Source organism: Salvelinus fontinalis, chromosome 16 (assembly GCF_029448725.1).
Source record: "Salvelinus fontinalis isolate EN_2023a chromosome 16, ASM2944872v1, whole genome shotgun sequence".
NCBI lineage: Eukaryota > Metazoa > Chordata > Actinopteri > Salmoniformes > Salmonidae > Salvelinus > Salvelinus fontinalis.
In genome coordinates this window covers 22,909,514-22,932,950 of record NC_074680.1, presented here as the reverse complement: position 1 = coordinate 22,932,950, position 23,437 = coordinate 22,909,514, and the positions used below count along the sequence as shown (strand labels likewise).

The following is a 23,437-nucleotide window of genomic DNA, read 5'->3' as shown; positions in this document are numbered from 1 at the left end:
GAGGAGACAGGTTAAAGAAAGATGTTTAAAGCTGTAGACAACTGAGCCATGGATTGTGTATATGTGCCATTCAGAGGGTGAATGGGCAAGAAAAAAGATTTAAGTGCCTTTGAAAGAAGCATGGTAGTAGGTGCCAGGCGCACTGGTTTGAGTCAAGGTGCTCACAGTTTCTATGTGTATTAAGAATGATCCAACACCCAAAGGATATCCAGCCAACTTGACACAACTGTGGGAAGGATTGGAGTCAACATGGGCCATAATCTCTGTAGAACGCTTTCGACACTTTGTAGTCCATGCCCTGACGAATTGAGGCTGTTCTGAGGGTAGAATAGGGTGCAACTCAATATTAAAAAGGTGTTCCTAATGTTTTATACACTCAGTGTATATGCCATTTAGCAGACTTCTTTTTTCAAAGTTACTTACAGTCATGCGTGCGTACATTTTACGCACAGGTGGTCCTGGGAATCAAACCCACTGTTAACTGAGCTACCATATGTCTCAGATAAGGGCTGTTGAGATTATGTGTCTGAACATATTTCAATCACTGTTGTCAATTAGCTTACATTCAGCCCACCTCTGCCGCCTAGTGCCCCTTTACGGAAGCAAGGCTCTACCTAACACACAATTATTCCTGATCAGGTAATTGAAGTAAGACTCATACGACTATAACTCTATGAATGTTACCACAACACCTTCAACTGACAGACATATGAAGAGGAAGAGGACTCTTTCAAGCAGCCAAACAGCCTGGGATGGAGTGTGAGATAATTCTCCAAATGAACACAAGATGGGGATAAACTAGCTGTATTAGTTCAACCACTGAGACGGGAACCAGTTAGTGGGAAAACTAAGGGTGTCATCACTTTATTGCCTGTACTGGGATGTCTGCACAATCCAAAATGCCACTTACAGTAGAAAACACTTTTTATACAAAGTAACTTACAGTTCAGTGCATATATTTTCTGTGTACAGTATGTGATATCTGCAGGAATGGAACCTTGCTGAACCTTGCTGTTGCCACAGGACCGCTGTCGGGTGCTGTGAACTCTTGGTGTCTGAAACGTTCTACTGTGGCCTGTGTACAGTGGCTTGGGAAGGTATTCACTCCCCTTGACATTTTTCCTATTTTGTTGCCTTACAACCTGAAATTAAAATGAATTGATTGATTTACACAACAACATGCCTACCACTTTGAAGATGCAGAATATTTTGTATTGTGAAACAAACAAGAAATAAGACAAAAAAAAACAGAAAACTTGAGCGTGCATAACTATTCACCCCCCCCCCCCCAAAGTCAATACTTTGTAGAGCCACCTTTTGCAGCAATTACAGCTGCAAGACTCTTGGGGTATGTCTCTATAATCTTGGCACATCTAGCCACTGGGATTTTTGCCCATTCTTCAAGGCAAAACTGCTCTAGCTCCTTCAAGTTGGATGGGTTCCTGCTGGTGTACAGCAATCTTTAAGTCATACCACAGATTCTCAATTGGATTGAGGTCTGGGCGTTGACTAGGCCATTCCAAGACAGTTAAATGTTTCCCCTTAAACCACTCGACTGTTGCTTTAGCAGTATGCTCAGAATCATTGGAAGGTGAACCTCTATCCCTGTCTTAAATCGCTGGTAGACTGAAACAGGTTTCCCTCAAGAATTTCCCTGTATTTAGCGCCATCCATCATTCCTTCAATTCTGACCAGTTTCCCAGTCCCTGCCGATGAAAAAGATGGGGATGGTGTGGTGGTGAGAGGTGTTGTGTTTGTGCCAGACATAGCGTTTAAATCTTGATGGCCAAAAAGCTCAATTTTAGTCTCATCTGACCAGCGTACCTACTTTCATATTTTGGGGAGTCTGCCACATGCCTTTTGGTGAACACTTTAAGCAATGGCTTTTTTTCTGGTCACTCTTCTGTAGAAGCCCAGCTCTGTGGAGTGTACGGCTTAAAGTGGTCCTATGAAAAGATATTCCAATCTCCGCTGTGGAGCTTTGCAGATCCTTCAGGGATATCTTTGGTCTCTTTGTTGCCTCTATGATTAATGCCCTCCTTGCCTGGTCCGTGAGTTATATACTTTTTTGTATATGTCCGTTACATGAAATCCCAATAAAAATCAATTTAAATTACAGGTTGTAATGCAACAAAATAAGAAAAACGCCAAGGGGGATGAAAACTTTTGCAAGGCACTGTACCTCTCTAGACCCACACCACACCATATCGCCATCTAATAACCTACCGTAACCCCATAATTATCCACAAAGCTTAATAACTCAGTTAAATTGTGCATGCGCATGAGTTATAGCTCACTCATTCATTAAAGATTCTGCTTTAATGAATGTGTCACACCCTGGCCATAGAGAGGTTTTTATTCTCTATTTTGGTTAGGTCAGGGTGTGACTAGGGTGGGCATTCTAGTTTCCTTATTTCTATGTTAGTGTGGTTCCCAGTCAGAGGCAGCTGTCTATCGTTGTCTCTGATTGGGGATCATATATAAGTTGTCATTTTCCGTTTGGGTTTTGTGGGGAGTTATTTTCTGTTTAGTGTTTTTTCCTGACAGAACTGTGCGCTTTCGTTTTCACCTGTTGTCATTTTGTTTGAGTGTTTTTTGAACATTAAATCATGAACACTTTCCACGCTGCGCTTTGGTCTCATTCCGACAACAGCCGTTACAGAATGAGTGAACTCACTTGTAATCTACGATGAACGGTTCTACCTCTATTATAGGCTATATAAAATGTTTATTATAGCCTACAGGTAACTGCCAGAATAAAGGAAACACCAACATTAAGTGTCTTAATAGGGCGTTGGCCTCCACGAGCCAGAACAGCTTCAATGCACCTTGGCGTAGATTCTACAAGTGTCTGGAACTCTATTGGAGGGATGCGACACCATTCTTCCATGAGAAATTCAATAATTAGGTGTTTTTTTGATGGTGGTGGAAAACTCTGTCTCAGGCGCCGTTCCAGAATCTCCAATAAGTGTTCAATTGGGTTGAGATCTGGTGACTGAGAGACACACACTTTAAACCCCCTATGCTCCTTTGAGACCCCTCTTTCAAAGTCACTGAGATCTCTTCTTCTAGCCATGGTAACCAGAATAATGGGAAACTCGGAATTTGTATACATGATGGGATGTTAATTGCCTAATTAACTCATTAACTACACCTGTGTGGAAGCACCTGCTTTTAATATACGTCGTATCCCTCATTTACTCAAGTGTTTCCTTTATTTTGGCAATAACTGTACCTGTACGTTTTACATAGCTATGAACCCACAGCCTGTCACAGTGTAGCCAATTTAAATCAAACAACTATCACTGTTAGCTTATTCATTTAAGTAGCTGTTGATGCGAGGCTCCTGTTTAGCTGTAATCAGCTTATTTTTGACCAACCTTTACTTGGCGATACTTTCTTTGTTCTCAATTCAGAAGGCATCTGTGTTTTATAAACATCTTTGTCCAGTTGCAGGTGGTACTCCAAAAACCAGAGAATATTCAGAAAGATATTAAATCCACTTTTGCACCGAGTGAGGAGTTCCCTTGCTATTCTTTCTGCCAGACATCTTGCATTGCCCAACCTATTTGCAGAAACGGATCTGGATAAAAAGTAGTGCACTATATAGGGAATAAAGTAGTATTTGGGACAGCGTGTGAGACCACAGATCAGTAAATAAGAACCACAGCAGCGCCCACCACATTGTGTCTGGGGACTCACGCTCATTTACTGGCCCCAAGCCAATTTAATTTAAATGTAAATTTCACTGATGCGTGGAATTAAATGGCTTATATTAGCAAAAAAAGTTAAGTTAATACATGTATTTCAGACAGTCTCTCCAAACTTCACAACTCTAATTTCTCTATGTAATATACTAGAGCTACTGTTAAGGCGCAGGGGATGGGCTGATGAAATGCATATCGTTTCAAACATTCTCCTCAAGCTGTTAGCCAATGGCATATATTTTTGAGTCCCAGTTGTGTAAAGGTTTAAATACTCATCGATTTGGATTGGAGATGGTTAAAAGCACAACAACAGGAGAACGGAACAACTTCAGTATAGAGAGGAGGAGAGAGAGAGATTAGAAGAAGAAATGAGAAGGGAGGAAGTGGAAAGAGATATGGCAGGTCTGGCAGCAAAGCAGCATGGCCCCCTGGGTAGTTAGATGAACTGTAGGGTTGTTCAGATTCAGATGTTTGTGAATAGTAGAATAATGTAATCTGGCCCCGGAACAGACCACTGGAGACATACTGTATGTTCATTTATAGCTCAACTCTAGAGGAATTTCTGTGAATAAAGGTTTTTCAGTTTGGGGTTTCAAAGTGGGGGAGTGGCTGTCAGGGTCACATGATAAGAGATTTGCATGGTTGCCATGTGAGGAAAGTGTGGTCTTTTGTCCTCACACAGGACTGGTTATTAGGTGTGAAAACCATGTGACATCAAATCTGGCCTTTGACCTCAATTCTACATGGATTTCATGTGTTAAGATAGTCTGACTGCTTGATCTTTGATTCATGAAAGAGTTGATTTTATTCTGTAGTAAAAGCCATTATGTTAGGCAAAGGGACTGTCCCTTTTTTTACTGGATGCTATGGCTGTGGCCAGGGATGGAATTTAAGCTGGCATGAGGCTAGTACTTTTCAGACCTGCTACAGTAGTAGAAGAATGTGCCCAGATAGCCCGACTGGCCAGTACCTACAATCCCTCTGACATCAGCATACGGTGATTTGTGCCCAGTGGCAGCAGAAGATGGCTGCCTATGGCTGCAGCTCTGGTACTACCCTATTCCGTACGTAGTGCACTACATAAATAGAGCACTATATAGGGGACAGGGTGTCATTTGGGACGCTCATATATTTTGGCCTTTTAGAGGGGTGAAGTAATGACCCACCGGAGCCCTGTAGCTGTCCTGGGAGACCCTTAGCAGACACACCGTCTGCTTTTACATTTAACATTGCACTGGTGATAATTATGCAGCTAGGCCTCAGTGGTTCTGGGTTTCCCTGAGCGTAGATATAGTACCTTATGGTCAGTCCTACTAAACATGGACCTTCCATAGGAGAACCGACCTCTACACTTTTAGGTACTAGATAGCACCTTTTTTTCTAAGTTTAGCTTATAGGGTAAACCATTCTTAAGGATATTGTTTTATTTCTCCAATCCATGGTCACATTTAAAAGCAATGCATTAGATAGGTGGGACATGTACAATAAAGACACTCAAGAGCAATCTCATTTTTGACTATGCTTTTGTCAAAAAGGGTAAAAATGAACTTTGGAAGCCTGGCCCTGGGTTACTGTTAACTAAACTGCCCTACGCAGTCTGGAGATGAGAGTAAGTAACTATTGTGTTCTTCCAATACTAAAAGGGAGTTGGGGAATGAACTGTTAGATAGAGTAGCAAATATAACAAGACAGGAACATGTCAATGGTTATCCTCATGTCTCTACTCTGTATGGTAAGAGCCTTCAGTGTCCTGCATTAACATCGTTTTAAAAAGTATAGCACAAAAATAACATGTTGGCCCTGTAACATCCCATGTGTCATCTCCCTACAGCAACAAACTAGGGAAGTTGCATAGTGACTTCAAAGACTATAGATGGCCTTGTTCCTGTGAACCAGGAGGATATGTCTGGCTGGCCATACTAAATGATAATTCCCTGTTTCTTGGCAGGCTCCAAACAGTGTGTGTGTGTGTGTGTGTGTGTGTGTCTCTCGCCCTCTCTCTCTCTCTCTCTCTCTCTCTCTCTCTCTCTCTCTCTCTCTCTGTGTGTGTGCTTGCATGCGCGTGTGTGTTTGTTTGTTTGTGTGTGTGTGTTTGTACGTGTTTGAAAAGAGAAAGAAAGAAAGCAGGACTCCGGAGCCTTCTCTTCCTAGCAGACTGAAGACCCTTGCTTCTCTCCAGACTGTCTCTATTAGTCCCCTCTGTTGATCTGGGGCCTGAACAGGAGTAGCCACCATAGAGGCTCACTGGTCCGATCTGTAATCAGGTTAACCCATCTTAAATTACCTGTTTTTTGGCAGCAGCATCAAGGAGGTCATACTGTAGTGTTGTAGTGTTCTTCTGAGAATCCATTGATCTTATTACAGTAGCACTTTATACTACAGCATGGTATAAAACAGTAGGAAACACTTTATTTGGTCATCTATAAACGTTAGAACATCTTGAAGAACACTCTGGCCTTAAATGGCCATAATCTCCACCCAATACAACCAGAAGACGACTGGCCACCCCTCAGAGCCTGGTTCCTCTCTAGGTGTCTTCCTAGGTTCTGGCCTTTCTAGGGAGTTTTTCCTAGCCATCGTGCTTCTACATCTGCATTGCTTGCTGTTTGGGGTTTTAGGCTGGGTTTCTGTATGGCACTTTGTGACATCTGCTGATGTAAAAAGGGCTTGATCAATACATTTGATTGATATTTGGATAGTCCATTTGTAGATGCTTAACAGACTATCTACAGATGATCAGTAACATTTCAACTATCTACTAACCCTAGCCCTAACCTTAACCCTTATCCTAACCCTAAACGTAACCCTTACCCTAACCCTAGCCCTAACTCTAACCTAACCCTAACCATAACCTTAACCCTTATCCTAACCCTTACCCTAACCCTAGCCCTAACTCTAACCTAACCCTAACCATAACCTTAACCCTTATCCTAACCCTAAACGTAACCCTTACCCTAACCCTAGCCCTAACTCTAACCTAACCATAACCTTAACCCTTATCCTAACCCTAAACGTAACCCTTACCCTAACCCTAGCCCTAACTCTAACCTAACCCTAACCATAACCTTAACCCTTATCCTAACCCTAAACGTAACCCTTACCATAACCCTAGCCCTAACCCTAACCTAATCCTAACCATAACCTTAACCCTTATCCTAACCCTAACCCTAAACGTAACCTTTACCCTAACCCTAGCCCTAAACCTAACCTAACCCTAACCCTAACCATAACCCTTATCCTAACCCTAAACGTAACCCTTACCCTAACCCTAGCCCTAACCCCAACCTAACCCTAACCATAACCTTAACCCTTATCCTAACCCTAAACGTAACCCTAGCCCTAACCCTAGCCCTAACTCTAACCTAACCCTAACCCTAACTCTAACCTAACCCTAGCCCTAACCCTTACCCTAACCCTAGCCCTAACTCTAACCTAACCCTAACCCTAACCCTAGCCCTAACTCTAACTCTAACCTAACCCTAACCATAACCTTAACCCTTATCCTAAACCTAAACATAACCCTTACCCTTACCCTAACCCTAGCCCTAACTCTAACTCTAACCCTAACCATAACCTTAGCAAGCAGATGATTATCAACAGCTCGTATCCAGACTATCCAAATAAAGTGTGACGAAATAGTATTTAGAATCTATTATTATTTAGCAATTTTAGAGGTGTCCCACACAAATGCCCAAAAACCACTGGGACAATCCCACTTCTGCCACCAGTGTAGAGATTGAGAGTAAACAGCTCCGTTACGGAGCTTTAACCAGCGATGTTGTGGTTACAGAGCAAGTACTTACTCCTTGTGCCATAAAAACCTGGGCATTTTAGAAGAGACAGTAGTAGACCTACATGCAAAGAAGAGACCACTAAGATAAATCAATTATGGGCAGTAGGCCTGTAAGCACCTCCCATTTTGGATACAGCCTACTTTTAAGGGTTTCCACAAGAATGCATGCATTCACATATCTGTACAAAGAGTCCTTTCTGACTGCCCATGCACAGTAAAGAACAGGGTTGATTCTAAATATAAATGTGTCTATGAACATCGTCCTTCTGCATGATCTGAGCTCGGCTTCTCTAGCCTGGCTCCCATTCTGTTCCCAAAAAGTATATCTTATATTGACAAGATATTCGACTAACCCCTCTAACAATGAAAAAATTGTCTTCAACGATGGAAGGCAGGCGAGATCAGGTGGGACAGTTTTAGCCAACGTGAGGGCAGACAACAGGCAAACTTAAAGTTGCCGGAATGCCACGTGCATCCACTTATGTCAGTACATTTGTAACAGCCTAAACATTACAAACCATCTATTCGATTAAATACGTCTGGCGTAATTCGACACTCTCATAGACCTCCATACAAAAAAAAAGGCTTATCTCACGAGGACAGATTTTGGGTGGAGTAAATCCTCTCGCTTCGCCTTTTCCTCTCTAATATTCCTCCATCCGCCTCCCCCTCGTTCGATGCGCTCTGCCATTGAATATCTCTGGATCCTCAGTACTGGCGAGAGCGGTGGTAAACATGGCGTCGGAAGGGATGATTTTAACCAACCACGACCACCAAATACGAGTTGGAATTCTAACGGGTAATTTCCAAATCTCTCTAAAACGTTTGTTGCCACCTCCGGCTACCCTTGTGTGCTAATTGTATGTGATTGTCTTTGCTGTCTTGCTCTCCACCGGGTTGTGGCCAGCTAGCTAGCTGAGCTGTGGCTATCTTGTATCGGCTTCTCGAGCCTGTCAAACGGTTAACTTGCTGCCACTCACTGCTTGACCGTGTTCTTGACTTCTGTACCGCTGGTGATTTACAAAGGTTTGTCTCTGTATATATTCTAAAATGTGCATCCTTTCAGTGGTTTTTATACGCAAGATACACGATATATCCATGAAGGTGCAACATGCAACATTTTCTCGCTGTGTTGAAAACTGTTTTGTGATTTGAATAATTAATGTATTGTACGCAAGGTAAAAGCAGCTAGCCTGGCAAAGCAGAGCAGCACGAGCCAGGTTATGCCAGTGTCACGGACTCGAATATGAGATCTGCATATATGAGATTAATTCTTACATTAGCCTATTTTCAGCATGATTGCTAAACTATACTGTTACCGAATTAAGTGTTGTTTGCCAAGTTATTATTGCTATTCATATGGAAATTAGGCAAATATTTCAGATAGATTGCATCAGTTTTAGTGTGGGAAGGTTGCGATGTAATTTGTTCTCGAGCGTGTCATTTTCATTCGGATGGCTAGTTATATATAGCCGCACCAAACAATACAGATGACTGTTGAAATAGATTTCATTTGGATGCATGACAAAATGGAGCTGTATTTTGGTGCAGCTGTAGTCCCTATAGCCAGCCGTGGAGTATAATCGCTTTTTAAAAATCCAAGGCAAGCCTCTGGCTACTGAGCTTGCTATCCCTGTCCCACTCACCGGACCCTTTTTATATGGCAAGAATAATAGGTAAAAGATGACTCCGTTGGACAACATTGGAATTCCACTGCCTCTGTGCACAAAAGTAACGTGCCTGTCATGCTTCGTGACACACACACGTTTTTAACTATAGTCCTCCGCGGCAGTCAGATTGCTATCACACACGAGTTCCCCACCCCCGCCCCCAAGATTCAGGTTAGGCGCTGTCCATTGAAACGTGGTGCTGAAATGGAGCGTATCAGAGCAGCGGTTTATAAAATAAATATCTAAGGAATTTTTTGCTTGTGATACGATGGGTGGGGCGTAGGGGTTTTCCCAATGACATGTGCCGCTACCGCTCTTTTAGCGTCCTTCATCATTAGGCATAGGGACTCTTCCTACCTTGTGTCAGCCGAAAGAGTTCTTCAGCTTTATTGATGACATCTTGTGTGGAAAATAAGCAGTGCTTGACCATTTGCAAACCTGAATGCTGCCCCCCCCCCCCCACCCCCTGGAGTACAGTCCCCCCACCAACATGTCTGCTTCAGGGAGACTGAAATACATTGGTTTTACCTTTGACCTTCAGCCAGTCCAATGAGTATTGCAGTTATTATGAGCTGTTTTGATTCTGGATTTTGTATGCAAATAGAAATACTAATATAGGCTACAACTTTGACTAGTACCGTCAGTATTTTATTGTTGATGATGACTAATGTGAAAGAATGTGATAGTGTCTAGAGACAAGCCTATTTGAAGAGGTGAACACTAGCTCTTAGCTAAAAGGGCTATTTTCTCCCAACATTAAATGCCATTGGTCCTGTCTGCTCTCCGTATGGTCTTTCCTCAAACATAGATGTCAGGATTCCCTCTGCGAAGCCTCTCACTGGGAAATGCCAATGGAAGGGTTCAGTGGCAGACTACACATTTTCTTACCCATTTCTATAACAGGAAAACAGCCTGTCAGAACTGTGTGTGTGGCCGGGGCTTCTGATGTTACTGTATTGGTATAGTCTGACTACTGTATGTTCTCAATTAGACATACAGTAGTCCTGGGTTTTAAAATAAGAATTTACTATGACTATGATTTATTATTACAATGTGTGTGTGTGTGTTATTGGGCCTGTCTGTGTGTATTGGGCAGGTAAAAGCACCATATATCCTACCAGCCTGACAGTACAGTATCTGTGGGTTTAACTGTGCCAGAGACAGCTCCTGTGGTGTAGTGAAACCAAAACCTGCTGTGTGTCTAGTGGCTGGCAGCTATGATAATGGGCCTTGTCAGGTGTGTGTGTGTGTGTATGTGTGTGTGTGCACATGTGTGTGTAGTGGCAGCTATGCTGATTGTCCTTGTATGTGTGTGTGTGTGTGTGTTTAAGCTGAGGTGAGTGGTGTGCTTCGTTTGTGTTGGTTAGGGATATGCACTACGTGATGGGACTTTAGTAGTAGCCTAAGAAATTGTGCTGTCTGTCTGTCCAGCCGATCAGTCTGCTGTCTGTTCGACGGTCTGTCTGCCCTTTTGATCTGTGCATCACCCGATCTGTCTCTGTCTGTCTGTCCTGTCCGCACGATCTGTCTGTCTTTCATATTTTATGTTTAGTCTCCTATAGTCCAGCGAGTGAAGATGCAGTGTGTCTGAGTTTTTTAGAATTTTGTGACGGTATTATCTTTGATAAATAAAAAAACAACTTGGGGTGAGAAACAGAAAATAAAAACCTTTCAAAAAGTCTTCTGGTTCCTAACGTTCCATCTGAAGGAGCTGCGTTTGGCATCAATGATTCTCCCAGGATGAGCAGAGCAGAGTAGAGTAGACCGTCTTCCTGACAGCCCCTCTCTCTGTGCTGTTCAAAGCACTGATCACAACCTGATGCTATGCTACATGTTCAGTCTCCACTTTCTCTCCCCCCCGCCTGCCTTTGCATAACAGCCTCAGTTGCGTGTTGATATCACCATATCTCCTATGTGTGTAAAGAGCAGAAGAGTTTTGTCTGCGTTCAACCTTTTACAAAGACTATTAGCTTGTTGAGACTTTTCAGACAAATGACCTTGAACAACCAACTCAAGTCTGTCTGCCAGCAATGAAAGAAGTTTTAAAGTGAGGTGAGAGGACGTGTTGATAGTGACTAGAGGTCGACCGATTATGATGTTTCAACGCCGATACCGATTATTGGAGGACCAAAAAAAACGATACCAATTAATCGGCCGATTTAATTTAAAAAAAATGTGTAATAATGACAATTACAACAATACTGAATGAACACTTTTATTTTAACTTAATATAATACATCAATAAAATCAATTTAGCCTCAAATAAATAATGAAACATGTTCAATTTGGTTTAAATAATGCATAAACAAAGTGTTGGAGAATAAAGTAAAAGTGCAATATGTGCCATGTAAGAAAGCTAACGTTTAAGTTCCTTGCTCAGAACATGAGAACATATGAAAGCTGGTGGTTCCTTTTAACATGAGTCTTCAATATTCCCAGGTAAGAAGTTTTAGGTTGTAGTTATTATTGGAATTATAGGACTATTTCTCTCTATACAATTTGTATTTCATATACCTTTGACTATTGGATGTTCTTGTAGGCACTTTAGTAGTGCCAGTGTAATTGTATAGCTTCCATCCCTCTCCTCGCCCCTACCCAGGAACACAACGACAACAGCCACCCTCAAAGCAGCGTTACCCATGCAAAGCAAGGGGAATAACTACTCCAAGTCTCAGAGCGAGTAACGTTTGAAACGCTATAAGGCCGCACACCGCTAACTAGCCAGCCATTTCACATCCTAATCTCGGGAGTTGATAGGCTTGAAGCACAGTGAAGAGCTTCTGGCAAAACGCAGGAAAGTGCTGTTTGAATTAATGCTCACGAGCCTGCTACTGCCTACCACCGCTCAGTCAGACTGCTCTATCAAATCATAGACTTAATTATAGCATAATAACACACAGAAATACGAGCCTTAGGTTATTAATATGGTCGAATCCGGAAACTATCATCTCGAAAACAAGACGTTTATTCTTTCAGTGAAATACGGAACCGTTCCTTATTTTATCTAACGGGTGGCATCCAAGTCTACATATTCCTATTACATTGCACAACCTTCAATGTTATGTCATAATTACGTAAAATTCTGGCAAATTAGGCGGCCAAAACTGTTGCATATACCCTGACTCTGCGTGCAATGAACGCAAGAGAAGTGACACAATTTCACCTGGTTAATATTGCCTGCTAACCTGGATTTCTTTTAGCTAAATATGCAGGTTTAAAAATACATACTTCTGTGTATTGATTTTAAGAAAGGCATTGATGTTTATGGTTAGGTACACGTTGGAGAAACGACAGTCCTTATTCGTGAACGCAGGACACGATAGATAAACTAGTAATATCATCAACCATGTGTAGTTAACTAGTGATTATGATTGATTGATTGTTTTTTATAAGATAAGTTTAATGCTTGCTACCAACTTACCTTGGCTTCTTACTGCATTCGCGTAACAGGCAGGCTCCTCGTGGAGTGCAATGTAAAGCAGGTGGTTAGAGCATTGGACTAGTTAACTGTAAGGTTGCAAGATTGAATCCTCGAGCTGACAATGTAAAAATCTGTCGTTCTGCCCCTGACCAAGGCAGTTAACCCACCGTTCCTAGGCCGTTATTGAAAATAAGAATGTGTTCTTAACTGACTTGCCTATTAAATAAAGGTGTAAAATAAAAAAAAGATCGGTGTCCAAAAATTTAGATTTCCGATTGTTATGAAAACTTGAAATCGGCCCTAATTAATAGGCCATTCCGATTAATCGGTCGACCTCTACTCTCTAGCTTCAACTCTGCTACTACTCCTAGCAGTACCTGCACCAGATTTGTGCCTCTCATAGAGGGGGTGTGTCTGTAGCACCGGACTTCGCATCTCCCACTCCTCTGTGGTGTAGTGAGCAGTAACAGTCACGTAGCTTTCCGTTACCCTGGAGGTCCACTCCTCTGTGGTGTAGTGAGCAGTCACACTCACATAGCTTTCTGTTACCTTGGAGCTCCACTCCTCTGTGGTGTAGTGAACAGTCTCGTAGCTTTCCGTTGCCCTGGAGGTCCAGCTGTCTGTGGTGTGGTGAGCAGTCACAGTCACGTAGCTTTCTGTTACCCTGGAGGTCCACCCGTCTGTGGTGTGGTGAGCAGTCACAGTCACGTAGCTTTCTGTTACCCTGGAGGTCCACCCGTCTGTGGTGTGGTGAGCAATCACAGTCACGTAGCTTTCTGTTACCCTGGAGGTCCAGCCGTCTGGGGTGTGGTGAGCAGTCACAGTCACATAGCTTTCTGTTACCCTGGAGGTCCAGCCGTCGGTGGTGAGGGCAACAGAGGATGCCTTGGATAATTCGTCAACAATTTTGATATTTTCCTGTTCATAAAGATCTGGCACGATCTTCATACTGAAGTGGGTGCGCCAGGGGATTTCCTAGCGTGGCTCAAGCTCTTTCACCATATGTTTAAACCCTTTGTTTTCCACAACAGAGTATGGCCTCATGTCTGCAGCGATAAACATCCCAATAGAGTTGGTGATGGCTTCAGCCCGGTCTGATTCTGCAGCAAAGGGCTTAGATGCCGCGGTGAGAAGTTGCCTCTTGGCTGAGTTGGCTCCTGTCACTGACACACCAGGGTGATGACGCTTTAAATGTGCGGCCATGCTCCATGTATTTCCATGATCATACGGCTTTCTTGTGGCACAATGCTTACGCACCGTAATGGTGTTGTCCACCACCCTTCTTCTGTCATCATATTTGACAGGGAAGACAAAATGCTCCCATACTTGAGACTTAAATGAAGCAGGAGGCTTTTCCAGTTCTTCAGCTCCTGCGCTAGCCGTGGCTGTCACCGCTCTTTTCTTCTTTGCTTTTTGAAGCACGAGCATCCAGGATTGATTCGTTGGGATTCAACATGCCCCGTTCACATGAACAGTACACACAACTGCTTTTTAAATAATCAAAATCAACCTTCAGGATTCAGAGTAAAACACAGCATCTGTCTTGTCTTTATATTTTCACTGCAACTCTGCATCGAGATTTAGGGAATTATTACTTTAAAAAGTAACAGCGGCAGTAAAACCTTATTTCACACTATGATGGTTAAACTTTGCAATTGATCCGCGGTTCACATCCGTGCCGAACCGTGGGGGGTGATCCGTACGGATCAACTATGGTCCGTTACACCACTAATACCTATATAATGTATCATGACCTATATCATGACCTAATGATGCCAAGTAAAATTTTGCGCTACATATGCAACACAGCATTCCTAACCTCGTCCACAATGTCTGCTGTGTGGATCGAGGGGCTCAACAAGTCGAGCAGTCATTTGAAAGAGTAAGAACATTTCAGCGCAACAACTCAAAGGCGATATCAATTAACGCCAAGCTAATGGAAATCATTGCCCTTGACAATCAACCGTTCTCTGTCGTGGATGATGTTGGCTTTCGCCGACTGGTCGAGCACCGGTACACACTACCAAGTGCGCTATTTTTCAGATGTTGCCCTACCAGAGTTACACAGTAATAGCGTCACTGCTATTAGCTTCACGACTGACGTTTGGACGAGCGATATCAGCCCCATGAGCATTCTGAGTCTGACAGCACAGTGGGTTGACGAGGATTTCATACTGTTGAAAGTCGTATTTCATGCTCATGAATGTACTGGTTGTCGTACCACTGCTGCCATTTCAATGGCATTTGAGAACATGTTTGAAACTTGGAAACATGAACACACTCCTAGCTCCATTCGAACAACTGACTTGAGAAATAAGCTCATCAACTGTGCCAGCAGCAGATGTGATACCCTCTGTCATGGCATTGAAACGCCTGCTCAACAAAACTGCCAACACAGGCTGTGAACAAGCAATTCGGTGCCATTCTCTCTTTACTGTGTTGCCATCATGCTCGATGCTAGGTAGAAGATCGCTACTTCGATGCAGACAAGAAACAGGGTTTACGTGAAATGTTACAGACACTGCTGGACAAGATGGAAACGGACACAGTGACAGTGCGCACAGAGGAAGAGAGGCCACGGACAGACAGAGCTGAAACTTCACTGCTTGACATGTATGATGAAATCCTGGTTGGGAATGAAACGACTGAACAAATGAACCACGAAACAGCAAGTAAGTGAAAGAAATAGGTTTTGATTATGTTTTACTGGTAATGGGGACATATGTAAATGCCAACAAAATAACTATTTGGTCAGTGTGGTGTTTGTGTGTAACCTTTATTTAATTAGGCAAGTCAGTTAAGAACAAATTCTAATTTACAGTGACGGCCTACACTGGCCAATTGTGCGCCGCCCTGTGAGACTCTCAATCACGGTCGGATGTGATACAGCCTGGATTCGAACCAGGAACTGTAGTGATGCCTCTTGCACTGAGATGTAGTGCCTTAGACTGCTGCGTCCGTGTGTTAACTATTTAACTGTACTAGAATGCTTAAAAGGGCGCTAAAATTGTAAATATCGGTTATCGGTATCGGGTTTTTTGGCAAGGAAAATATCGGATATCGGTACCGGCCAAAAATGTCATATCGGTGCATCACTAATACAGATGCTTTTACTTGGGGCTCAGTTCCTCATCAGTGTTTGTGTTGGTGGTTGGAAGATGTTCTAGAATGCCCACTGGGCCAGCTTTGAGTTTCTCTGTAGTGCTGAGTTTGAGCTTTCACAGGCCTGTCTTTGGGGATAAATAACATGTCTATGTACTCTGCGGCACTAGGAATCTGATCTGAATCAGCCCTTTGTGTCTGATTTTAGATTGAAAATGTGACAGACACACGCACACAGCTCTGAATTAAGTTTCATTGGCATACAGCCCATCAGTAGTGCTGTACATACAGTGTAGGTCGGAAGTTTATATACACTTAGGTTGGAGTCATTAAAAACTTGTTTTTCAACCACTCCACAAATTTATTTTGTCGGTTAGGACATCTACTTTGTGCATGACACAAGTATTTTTTCCAACAATTGTTTACAGATTATTTCACTTATAATTCACTGTATCACAAATCCAGTGGGTCAGAAGTTTACATACACTTAGTTGACTGTGCCTTTAAACAGCTTAGAAAATTCCAGAAAATTAGGTCATGGCTGTAGAAGCTTCTGATTGGCTAATTGACATCATTTGAGTCAATTGGAGGTGTACCTGTGGATGTATTTCAAGGCCTACCTTCAAACTCAGTGCCTCTTTGCTTGACATCATGGGAAAATCAAAAGAAATCAGCTAAAACCTCAAAAGAAATGTAGACCTCTACAAGTCTGCTTCATCCTTGGGTGCACTTTCCAAATGCATGAAGGTATCACGTTCATCTGTACAAACAATAGTACGCAAGTATAAACACCATGGGACCACGCAGCCATCATACCGCTCAGGAAGGAGACGCGTTCTGACTCCTAGAGATGAACGTACTTTGGTGCAAAAAGTGCAAATCAATCCCAGAACAACAGCAAAGGACCTTGTGAAGATGCTGGAGGAAACGGGTACAAAAGTATCTATATCCACAGTAAAATGAGTCCTATATCGACATAACCTGAAAGGCCCAAATGTCCTCTGGTCTGATGAAACAAAAATAGGACTGTTTGGCCATAATGACCATTGTTATGTTTGGAGGATAAAGGGGGAGGCTTGCAAGCCGAAGAACAACATCCCAACCATGAAGCATGGGGTTGGCAGCATCATGTTGTGGGGGTGCTTTGCTGCAGGAGGGACTGGTCCACTTCAGAAAATAGATGGCATCATGAGGGAGGAAAATTACATGGATATATTGAAGCAACATCTCAAGACATCAGTCAGGAAGTTAAAGCTTGGTTGTAAATGGGTCTTCCAAATGGACAATGACCCCAAGCATACATCCAAAGTTGTGGCAAAATGGCTTAAGGAAAACAAAGTAAAGGTATTGGAGTGGCCATCACAAAGCCCTGACCTCAATCCTATAGAAAATGTGTGGGCAGAACTGAGAAAGCATGTGCGAGCAAGGAGGCCTACAAACCTGACTCAGATACACCAGCTTTGTCAGGAGGAATGGGCCAAAATTCACCCAATGTATTGTGGGAAGCTTGTGGAAGGCTACTTGAAATGTTTGACCCAAGTTAAACAATTTAAGGGCAATGCTACAAAATACTAATTGAGTGTATGTAAACTTCTCACCCACTGGGAATGTGATGAAAGGAATACAAGCTGAAATAAATCTTTCTATTATTCTGACATTTCACATTCAACTGAGTTTAAATATATTTGGCTAAGGTGTATGTAAACCTCCAACTTCAACTGTATCTGCTGTCCATAGTGGTCACGACGTTGTAGTGTTGTGTGTTTGTACAGCCAGCCAGCCAGGCAGTGTGTTGTGTGTTTATACAGCCAGCCAACCAAGCGTTGTGTGTGTGAGAGAGGGAGTAAGAGCGTCTCCGTGGCTGCTGCCTGGGAGCGGGCGGGGGAGGAATCAGAGGTGTGATAAGGCCATTAGGATGTCAATGGAGCTGTGCTGGATCATGCACACGCTTGGCGCATAGTGTCGCGTGAGTGCCTCTGCTCTGCCTGCCTTGTACGTCTCCTGAACTGTTTTTGCAGTCTCTTTGTTCTTCTTTCCTCCTCCCACCTCTGTACACCGCTCTGGCAGCATCCTCTAGGCCTGTGGGTTTGATGTTGCACTTCTTCAGCAGTTGTTTTTAGCTGGTCCTAGCGCTTCATCTGCCCCCCTTCAGACCGCTGGCCAAGGTGTAGCTGGCCCTACAGGATCTTCCACGGCAAGCACTCCAGAGACATTCTAATGACATGCCCAAGCCAGCGCAGTTGGTGCTGGGTGACCATGGTCTCCATAGTCTTGCAGTTGGTCTTAGCAAGTATTTCTGTATGGGACACACAGTTGCACCAGATGATTCCCAGGATGCGCTGCAACTTATGTGGAATCGCTCGAGCTGCTTGTGGCGTCTGTCAGTGACCCAGGCTTCACAGCTGTAAAGAAGTGTGATGATGCAGATGGCTTGATAGATGGAGACGTTGGTGTGGAGGTGGAGATCCCTGTTTTGGAAAACCCTGCGTCTGAGTTTCCCAAAGGCAGCTGATGCTTGATCCTAATTTGATTTTTGAGGATGATGCTGCAGCCCTCCAAGATGATGCTGCCCAGGTATTTGAAGGACTGGACTATTGCCTGTAATTTGTGTTCAATGGTGAAGACAGGCATGGTGGGTGGAGGGCTGGAACTCCATTGGCAAACCATCGCTGTCTTGGTGGTGTTGATAGACAGTCCCACCCTGCTATAGACCATCACAGCCGCTACAAGGACGGACTGAAGGTCTTCCGGAGTGTAGGCCACAAGCACAGTCATCAGGCCATACTGCAGCTCAAGAACCTGCTCCGTCAAAACCTTGGTGGTTGCTTGGAGCCTCCTGTTGTTGAATAGGTTAACCATCCAGCCTGAAGTCCATCGCAACCCCGCTGCTTTCCTCAAGCTCCTTGTGGGGAAGCTGGGTGACAAATAGGAGGAAGATGTTAGATTACAGGTGCCAGCACACACCCCTGCATCACACTGATGCTTACTCCAAAGGGAATTGACTCCTGCCCTTCTATGGCCACCCAAGCCATCATCCCATCATGGAACTGGCTAAGGGTATTACGAAAATTGTCTGGACAGACACATTTGAGTAGAATGCCCCATAGTAGTGCCCTGCTCTCAGTGTCGAAGGCCTTGGAAAGGTCGACAAAGGCTTTGGAAAGGTCGACAAAGGCCATGAAAGGTCCTGTTGTTGTTCACGGCACTTCTTCTGGAGTTGTACTGCCGTTAATATCATGTCGACCGTACTCCTGTTCTTTCTGAAGCTGCATTTTGACTCTGGCAGCAGTTCCTCTGTGATGTTGTTTACCAGCCTGTGTAGCATCACCTGGGCCAGGACCTTGCCGGCAACAGCCAGAAGGGATATCCGTCGGCTGTTGCTGCAGATGGACTTGTCACCCTTGTTCGTAAAGATGGTGACAATGTTTGCATCCCACCACTGTTGAGGGACGATCTCCCGGTCCCAAACCTCAGTGATGTACTGGTGGAGCGTTCTGGTGCAGAAGTATCTTCCCTTCTTAAGTATCTCTGCTGGGATGTTGTCAGCGCCAGAAGTCTTGTTGTTCTTGAGGGAACGGATAGCTGATAACACCTCTTGGAAGGTTGGCGAATGGTTGAGGTCTAGAATGGGTGGACGGACGGTCAGTTCTTCCAGGATGGAGTGGTCTGTAGGAGAGCGCTGATTGAGTAGTGCTTCAAAGTGGTCAGCCCACCTCATCAGGATCTGGTTTTGGTCCTTCAAGAGAGTCAGACCATCAGCTGTTTTCATGGGGGTGATGGAGCGACTTTTAGCGCCATAGATAGCTTTAGTTGAGTTGTAGAAATTGTGCATGTCGTTTTTCAATTTGGATTTCTTGTGCCTTATTCATCCACCATTCGTGGAGCAGCATAACGTATCTTGGCTACGGGGATACGGAGAGACATGAGTCTTTCACATATGCCGACAGGTGTTTCGGTGAGGCTGGGTAGATGGCTGTTTAGTCACACGGGTTTGCCGAGAGCAGCTGCCACTCAAGTCCCAACTGCTGGCGACCATAATAGCCCTGTGCCTGCTGGCGACCATAATAGCCCTGTGCTTCCCCCATCACCAGACATCTCAGCGGCCACTCCTGCCCTCGTCACCAGACATCTCAACGCCGCTAGACTTTAGTCCGGTTTCCGATTGATTGACTTCACCGAGGTCAGAAGTGGATACCTGCCTAAAGGAAGTTATTTAAAGTTCTGCTGAGGCTGCGCAATCCCCAACGGCACTACTTCACTGTAGGAAGGTTGAAATTCCGGTGGCAAGGGGGGAAACCCAGGACGACCAGTATCTTCCACTGCAGGAGGCTTCCTGAATCCCAGTCTGTCGGCGTCTGCCTACAGCGCACTGCTTTTTTCTCATGGTGTGCCCCCCTAGCCTTTGTCGTACCGTACATATCCACACAGAGGTGAGCCTGTACAGACGCATCTCTGGGGCCCACTGCTGCTCTGAGATCCCCTGCCGTACAGACACACTCTGGGGCCCACTGCTGCTCTGAGATCCCCTGCCGTACAGACGCATCTCTGGAGCCCACTGCTGCTCTGAGATCCCCTGCCGTACAGACGCATCTCTGGAGCCCACTGCTGCTCTGAGATCCCCTGCGTACAGACGCATCTCTGGGGCCCACTGCTGCTCCGAGATCCCCTGCCGTACAGACGCATCTCTGGAGCCCACTGCTGCTCTGAGATCCCCTGCCGTACAGACGCATCTCTGGGGCCCACTGCTGCGCCGAGATCCCCTGCCGTACAGACGCATCTCTGGGGCCCACTGCTGCGCCGAGATCCCCTGCCGTACAGACGCATCTCTGGGGCCCACTGCTGCTCCGAGATCCCCTGCCGTACAGACGCATCTCTGGAGCCCACTGCTGCGCCGAGATCCCCTGCCGTACAGACGCATCTCTGGGGCCCACTGCTGCTCCGAGATCCCCTGCCGGGTTAGCCTGGTGTTTCAAGACAACCAGTTAACGTGTGCCGCCGCGAGGAGGCCCGACAGGAGTCTTGGTCATGGGGAGGCTTTGTACCGGCAAGGGGAGACTTGTGCATGAAGTTGCTCCCCAATTCACCACAAGGGCTAGACGGGGGCAGCGAGCTGTAAGCAAGAGCATATGCAAGCATGTGGTAAGCGGGCAAGCAACTAACCTCTACCATGGCACTACTGCACTAGATGCGTCACATGCACCCTGCGGTTGCCCATCGACACATATCTGTGTGTGTGTGTGTGTGTGTGTGTGTGATGATGATTGAAGCAAGGAAAGAAGGATTATTCTGTTTTCTGCTGCTTCTTTCCTCTGCTTTAAATCCGTACACACACACACACACACACACACACACACACACACACACACACACACACACACACACAGAGAGCTTAGTAATACCCCTGTTTATTATTATTACTAAACGTCACAACAAGGCGTTATGGATGGGGGAAGTAGGACGAGGTCACAGTCAGTCAGATATGCTTTAGTTGTACTGTATATAATGAGTTTTTCATTCAACATGACTAATGTGGTGAGAGTCTGTGACATTCAGGAGTAGAGCACTGAGCTGAACACTGGACCATGTAGTTATGGAGAGTATGTTTCCTTCTGACTTGATGCTGCCGAGACCCTGTAGGGTCCTACACTTTTTCAGTTGGTGGCACCAGCACATGATTTGGTCGCACCAATTAATGACAAAGTTATTAATTAGCTTTGTCATAAATGACAAAGTGAAAACAGGTTTTTAGAAATGTTTGCAAAGTTATAATAAAATAAAAAACTGAGCTCAGGTGCATCCTGTTTCCATTGATCATCCTTGAGATGTTTCTACAACTTGATTGGAGTCGACCTGTGGTAAATTAAATTGATTGGACATGATTTGGAAAGGCACACACCTGTCTATATAAGGTCCCACATTTGACAGTGCATGTCAGAGCAAAAACCAAAACATGAGGTCGAAGAAATTCTCCGTAGAGCTCCGAGACAGGATTGTGTCGAGGCACAGATCTGGGGAAGGGTACCAAAACATTTCCACAGCATTGAAGATCCCCAAGAACACAGTGGCTTCCATCATTCTTAAATGGAAGAAGTCTGGAACCACCAAGACTCGTCCTAGAGCTGGCCACCCGGCCAAACTGAGCAATCGGGGGAGAAGGTGACCAAGAACCTGATGGTCACTCTGACAGAGCTCTAGAGTTCCTCTGTGGAGATGGGAGAATCTTCCAGAAGGACAACCATCTCTGCAGCACTCCACCAATCAGGTCTTTATGGTGGAGTGGCCAGACGGAAGCCACTCCTCAGTAAAATGCACATAACAGCCTGCTTGGAGTTTGCCAAAAGGCACCTAAAGACTCAGACCATGAGAAACAAGATTGTCTGGTCTGATGAAGCCAAGATTGAACTCTTTGGCCTGAATGCCAAGCGTCACGTCTGGAGGAAACCTGGCACCATCCCTACGGTGAAGCATTGTGGTGGCAGCATCATGCTGTGGGGATGTTTTTCAGTGTCAGGGACTGGGAGACTAGTCAGAATCGAGGCAAAGATGAACCGAGCAAAGTACAGAGAGATCCTTGATGAAAACCTGCTCCAGAGCGCTCAGGACCTTAGACTGGGGCAAAGGTTCACCTTACAACAGGACATGACCCTAAGCACACAGCCAAGACAACTCAGGAGTGGCTTTGGGACAAGTCTCTGAATGTCCTTGAGTAGCCCAGCCAGAACCTGGACTTGAATTATAGCTGTACAGCAACGCTCCCCATCTGTCCTGACAGCGCTTTAGAGGATCTGCAGAGAAGAATGGGAGAAACTCAACAAATACAGGTGTGCCGAACTTGTAGCGTCGTTCTCAAGAATACTCAATGCTGTAAACGCTGCCAAAGGTGCTTCAACAAAGTACTAAGTAAAGGGTCTGAATACTTATGTAAATGATATATTTCAGTTTGTTTTGCTAATCTATATAAAAAAAAATCGTAACCTGTTTTTGCTTTGTCGTTATGGGGTATTGTGTGTAGATTGATGAGGGGGGAGGGGGAACGATTTAATTAATATTAGAATAAGGCTGTAACGTAACAAAATGTGGAAAAAGTGAAGGGGTCTGAATACTTTCTGAAGGCACTGTATGCCAGAGTAATGTGGGCGTTGTGTGGTGGTTAATTTCTGTATTACCAAATGAGGAGAGAGACAAACTTCACACACCAGTCAGTTATACTTGAACTACATATTTAATAATAATATGCTTTGCAATAGCATTTGACTTTCAACAATTCACTATTTCTAATGAACCGTTGAGAAGGACCACCAGCAAAGTACAAAGATATTTTATAGCCAAGTTACACCCCTCTCAACTTACATGACGAACCGCAGATCTTAGGAACAGTTCACAAAGGTTAAGATTTGTATGAAAGGTATCTATAAAACATAGCAGACAGTTACTGCTGTGTCAACAGTTCTCATTGTAAAGACCAGTGTCTGGCCCCTTCACTCCAAAAGGGAACCGTCTCTCCCTGGTACGGCATAGAACAGAACCATTAGCTCGTGTTCTCTGAGATGCTCTTTAGGTTTTATCACCCAAAGACATCGTAAATCTCCTCTGTCTGTGTTATCTCATAGAGGCCCCTCAGTGGAACACACACACAATACTCTATTCTGTCGAATAAAACAACCATTATAATGCAATACAAGCATATTAACATAATCTTGCAATTTTCCACGACAGTTGCCTGACTAAATTGACAGCATGCTCT

The 23,437-nt window shown here is 44.4% G+C and overlaps 1 protein-coding gene across 11 annotated transcripts in view; it reads left to right on the top strand.

Annotated features, from left to right (window-relative positions):
• Positions 1–8,140: 8,140 nt before the first annotated feature.
• LOC129812827 (gephyrin-like) overlaps positions 8,141–23,437 on the top strand; it is a 133,098-nt gene continuing 117,801 nt past the window's right edge. For 3 of the 11 annotated variants that reach the window (XM_055864727.1, XM_055864730.1, XM_055864729.1), the window contains exon 1: positions 8,144–8,299. In XM_055864727.1, coding sequence (XP_055720702.1) covers positions 8,236–8,299 — 64 coding nt within the window. In that variant the 5' untranslated portion in view covers positions 8,144–8,235. Of the gene's footprint in view, positions 8,300–23,437 lie in introns of all 11 variants that reach the window. The other 8 variants (XM_055864735.1, XM_055864733.1, XM_055864726.1 and 5 more) reach the window with 7 other exon arrangements.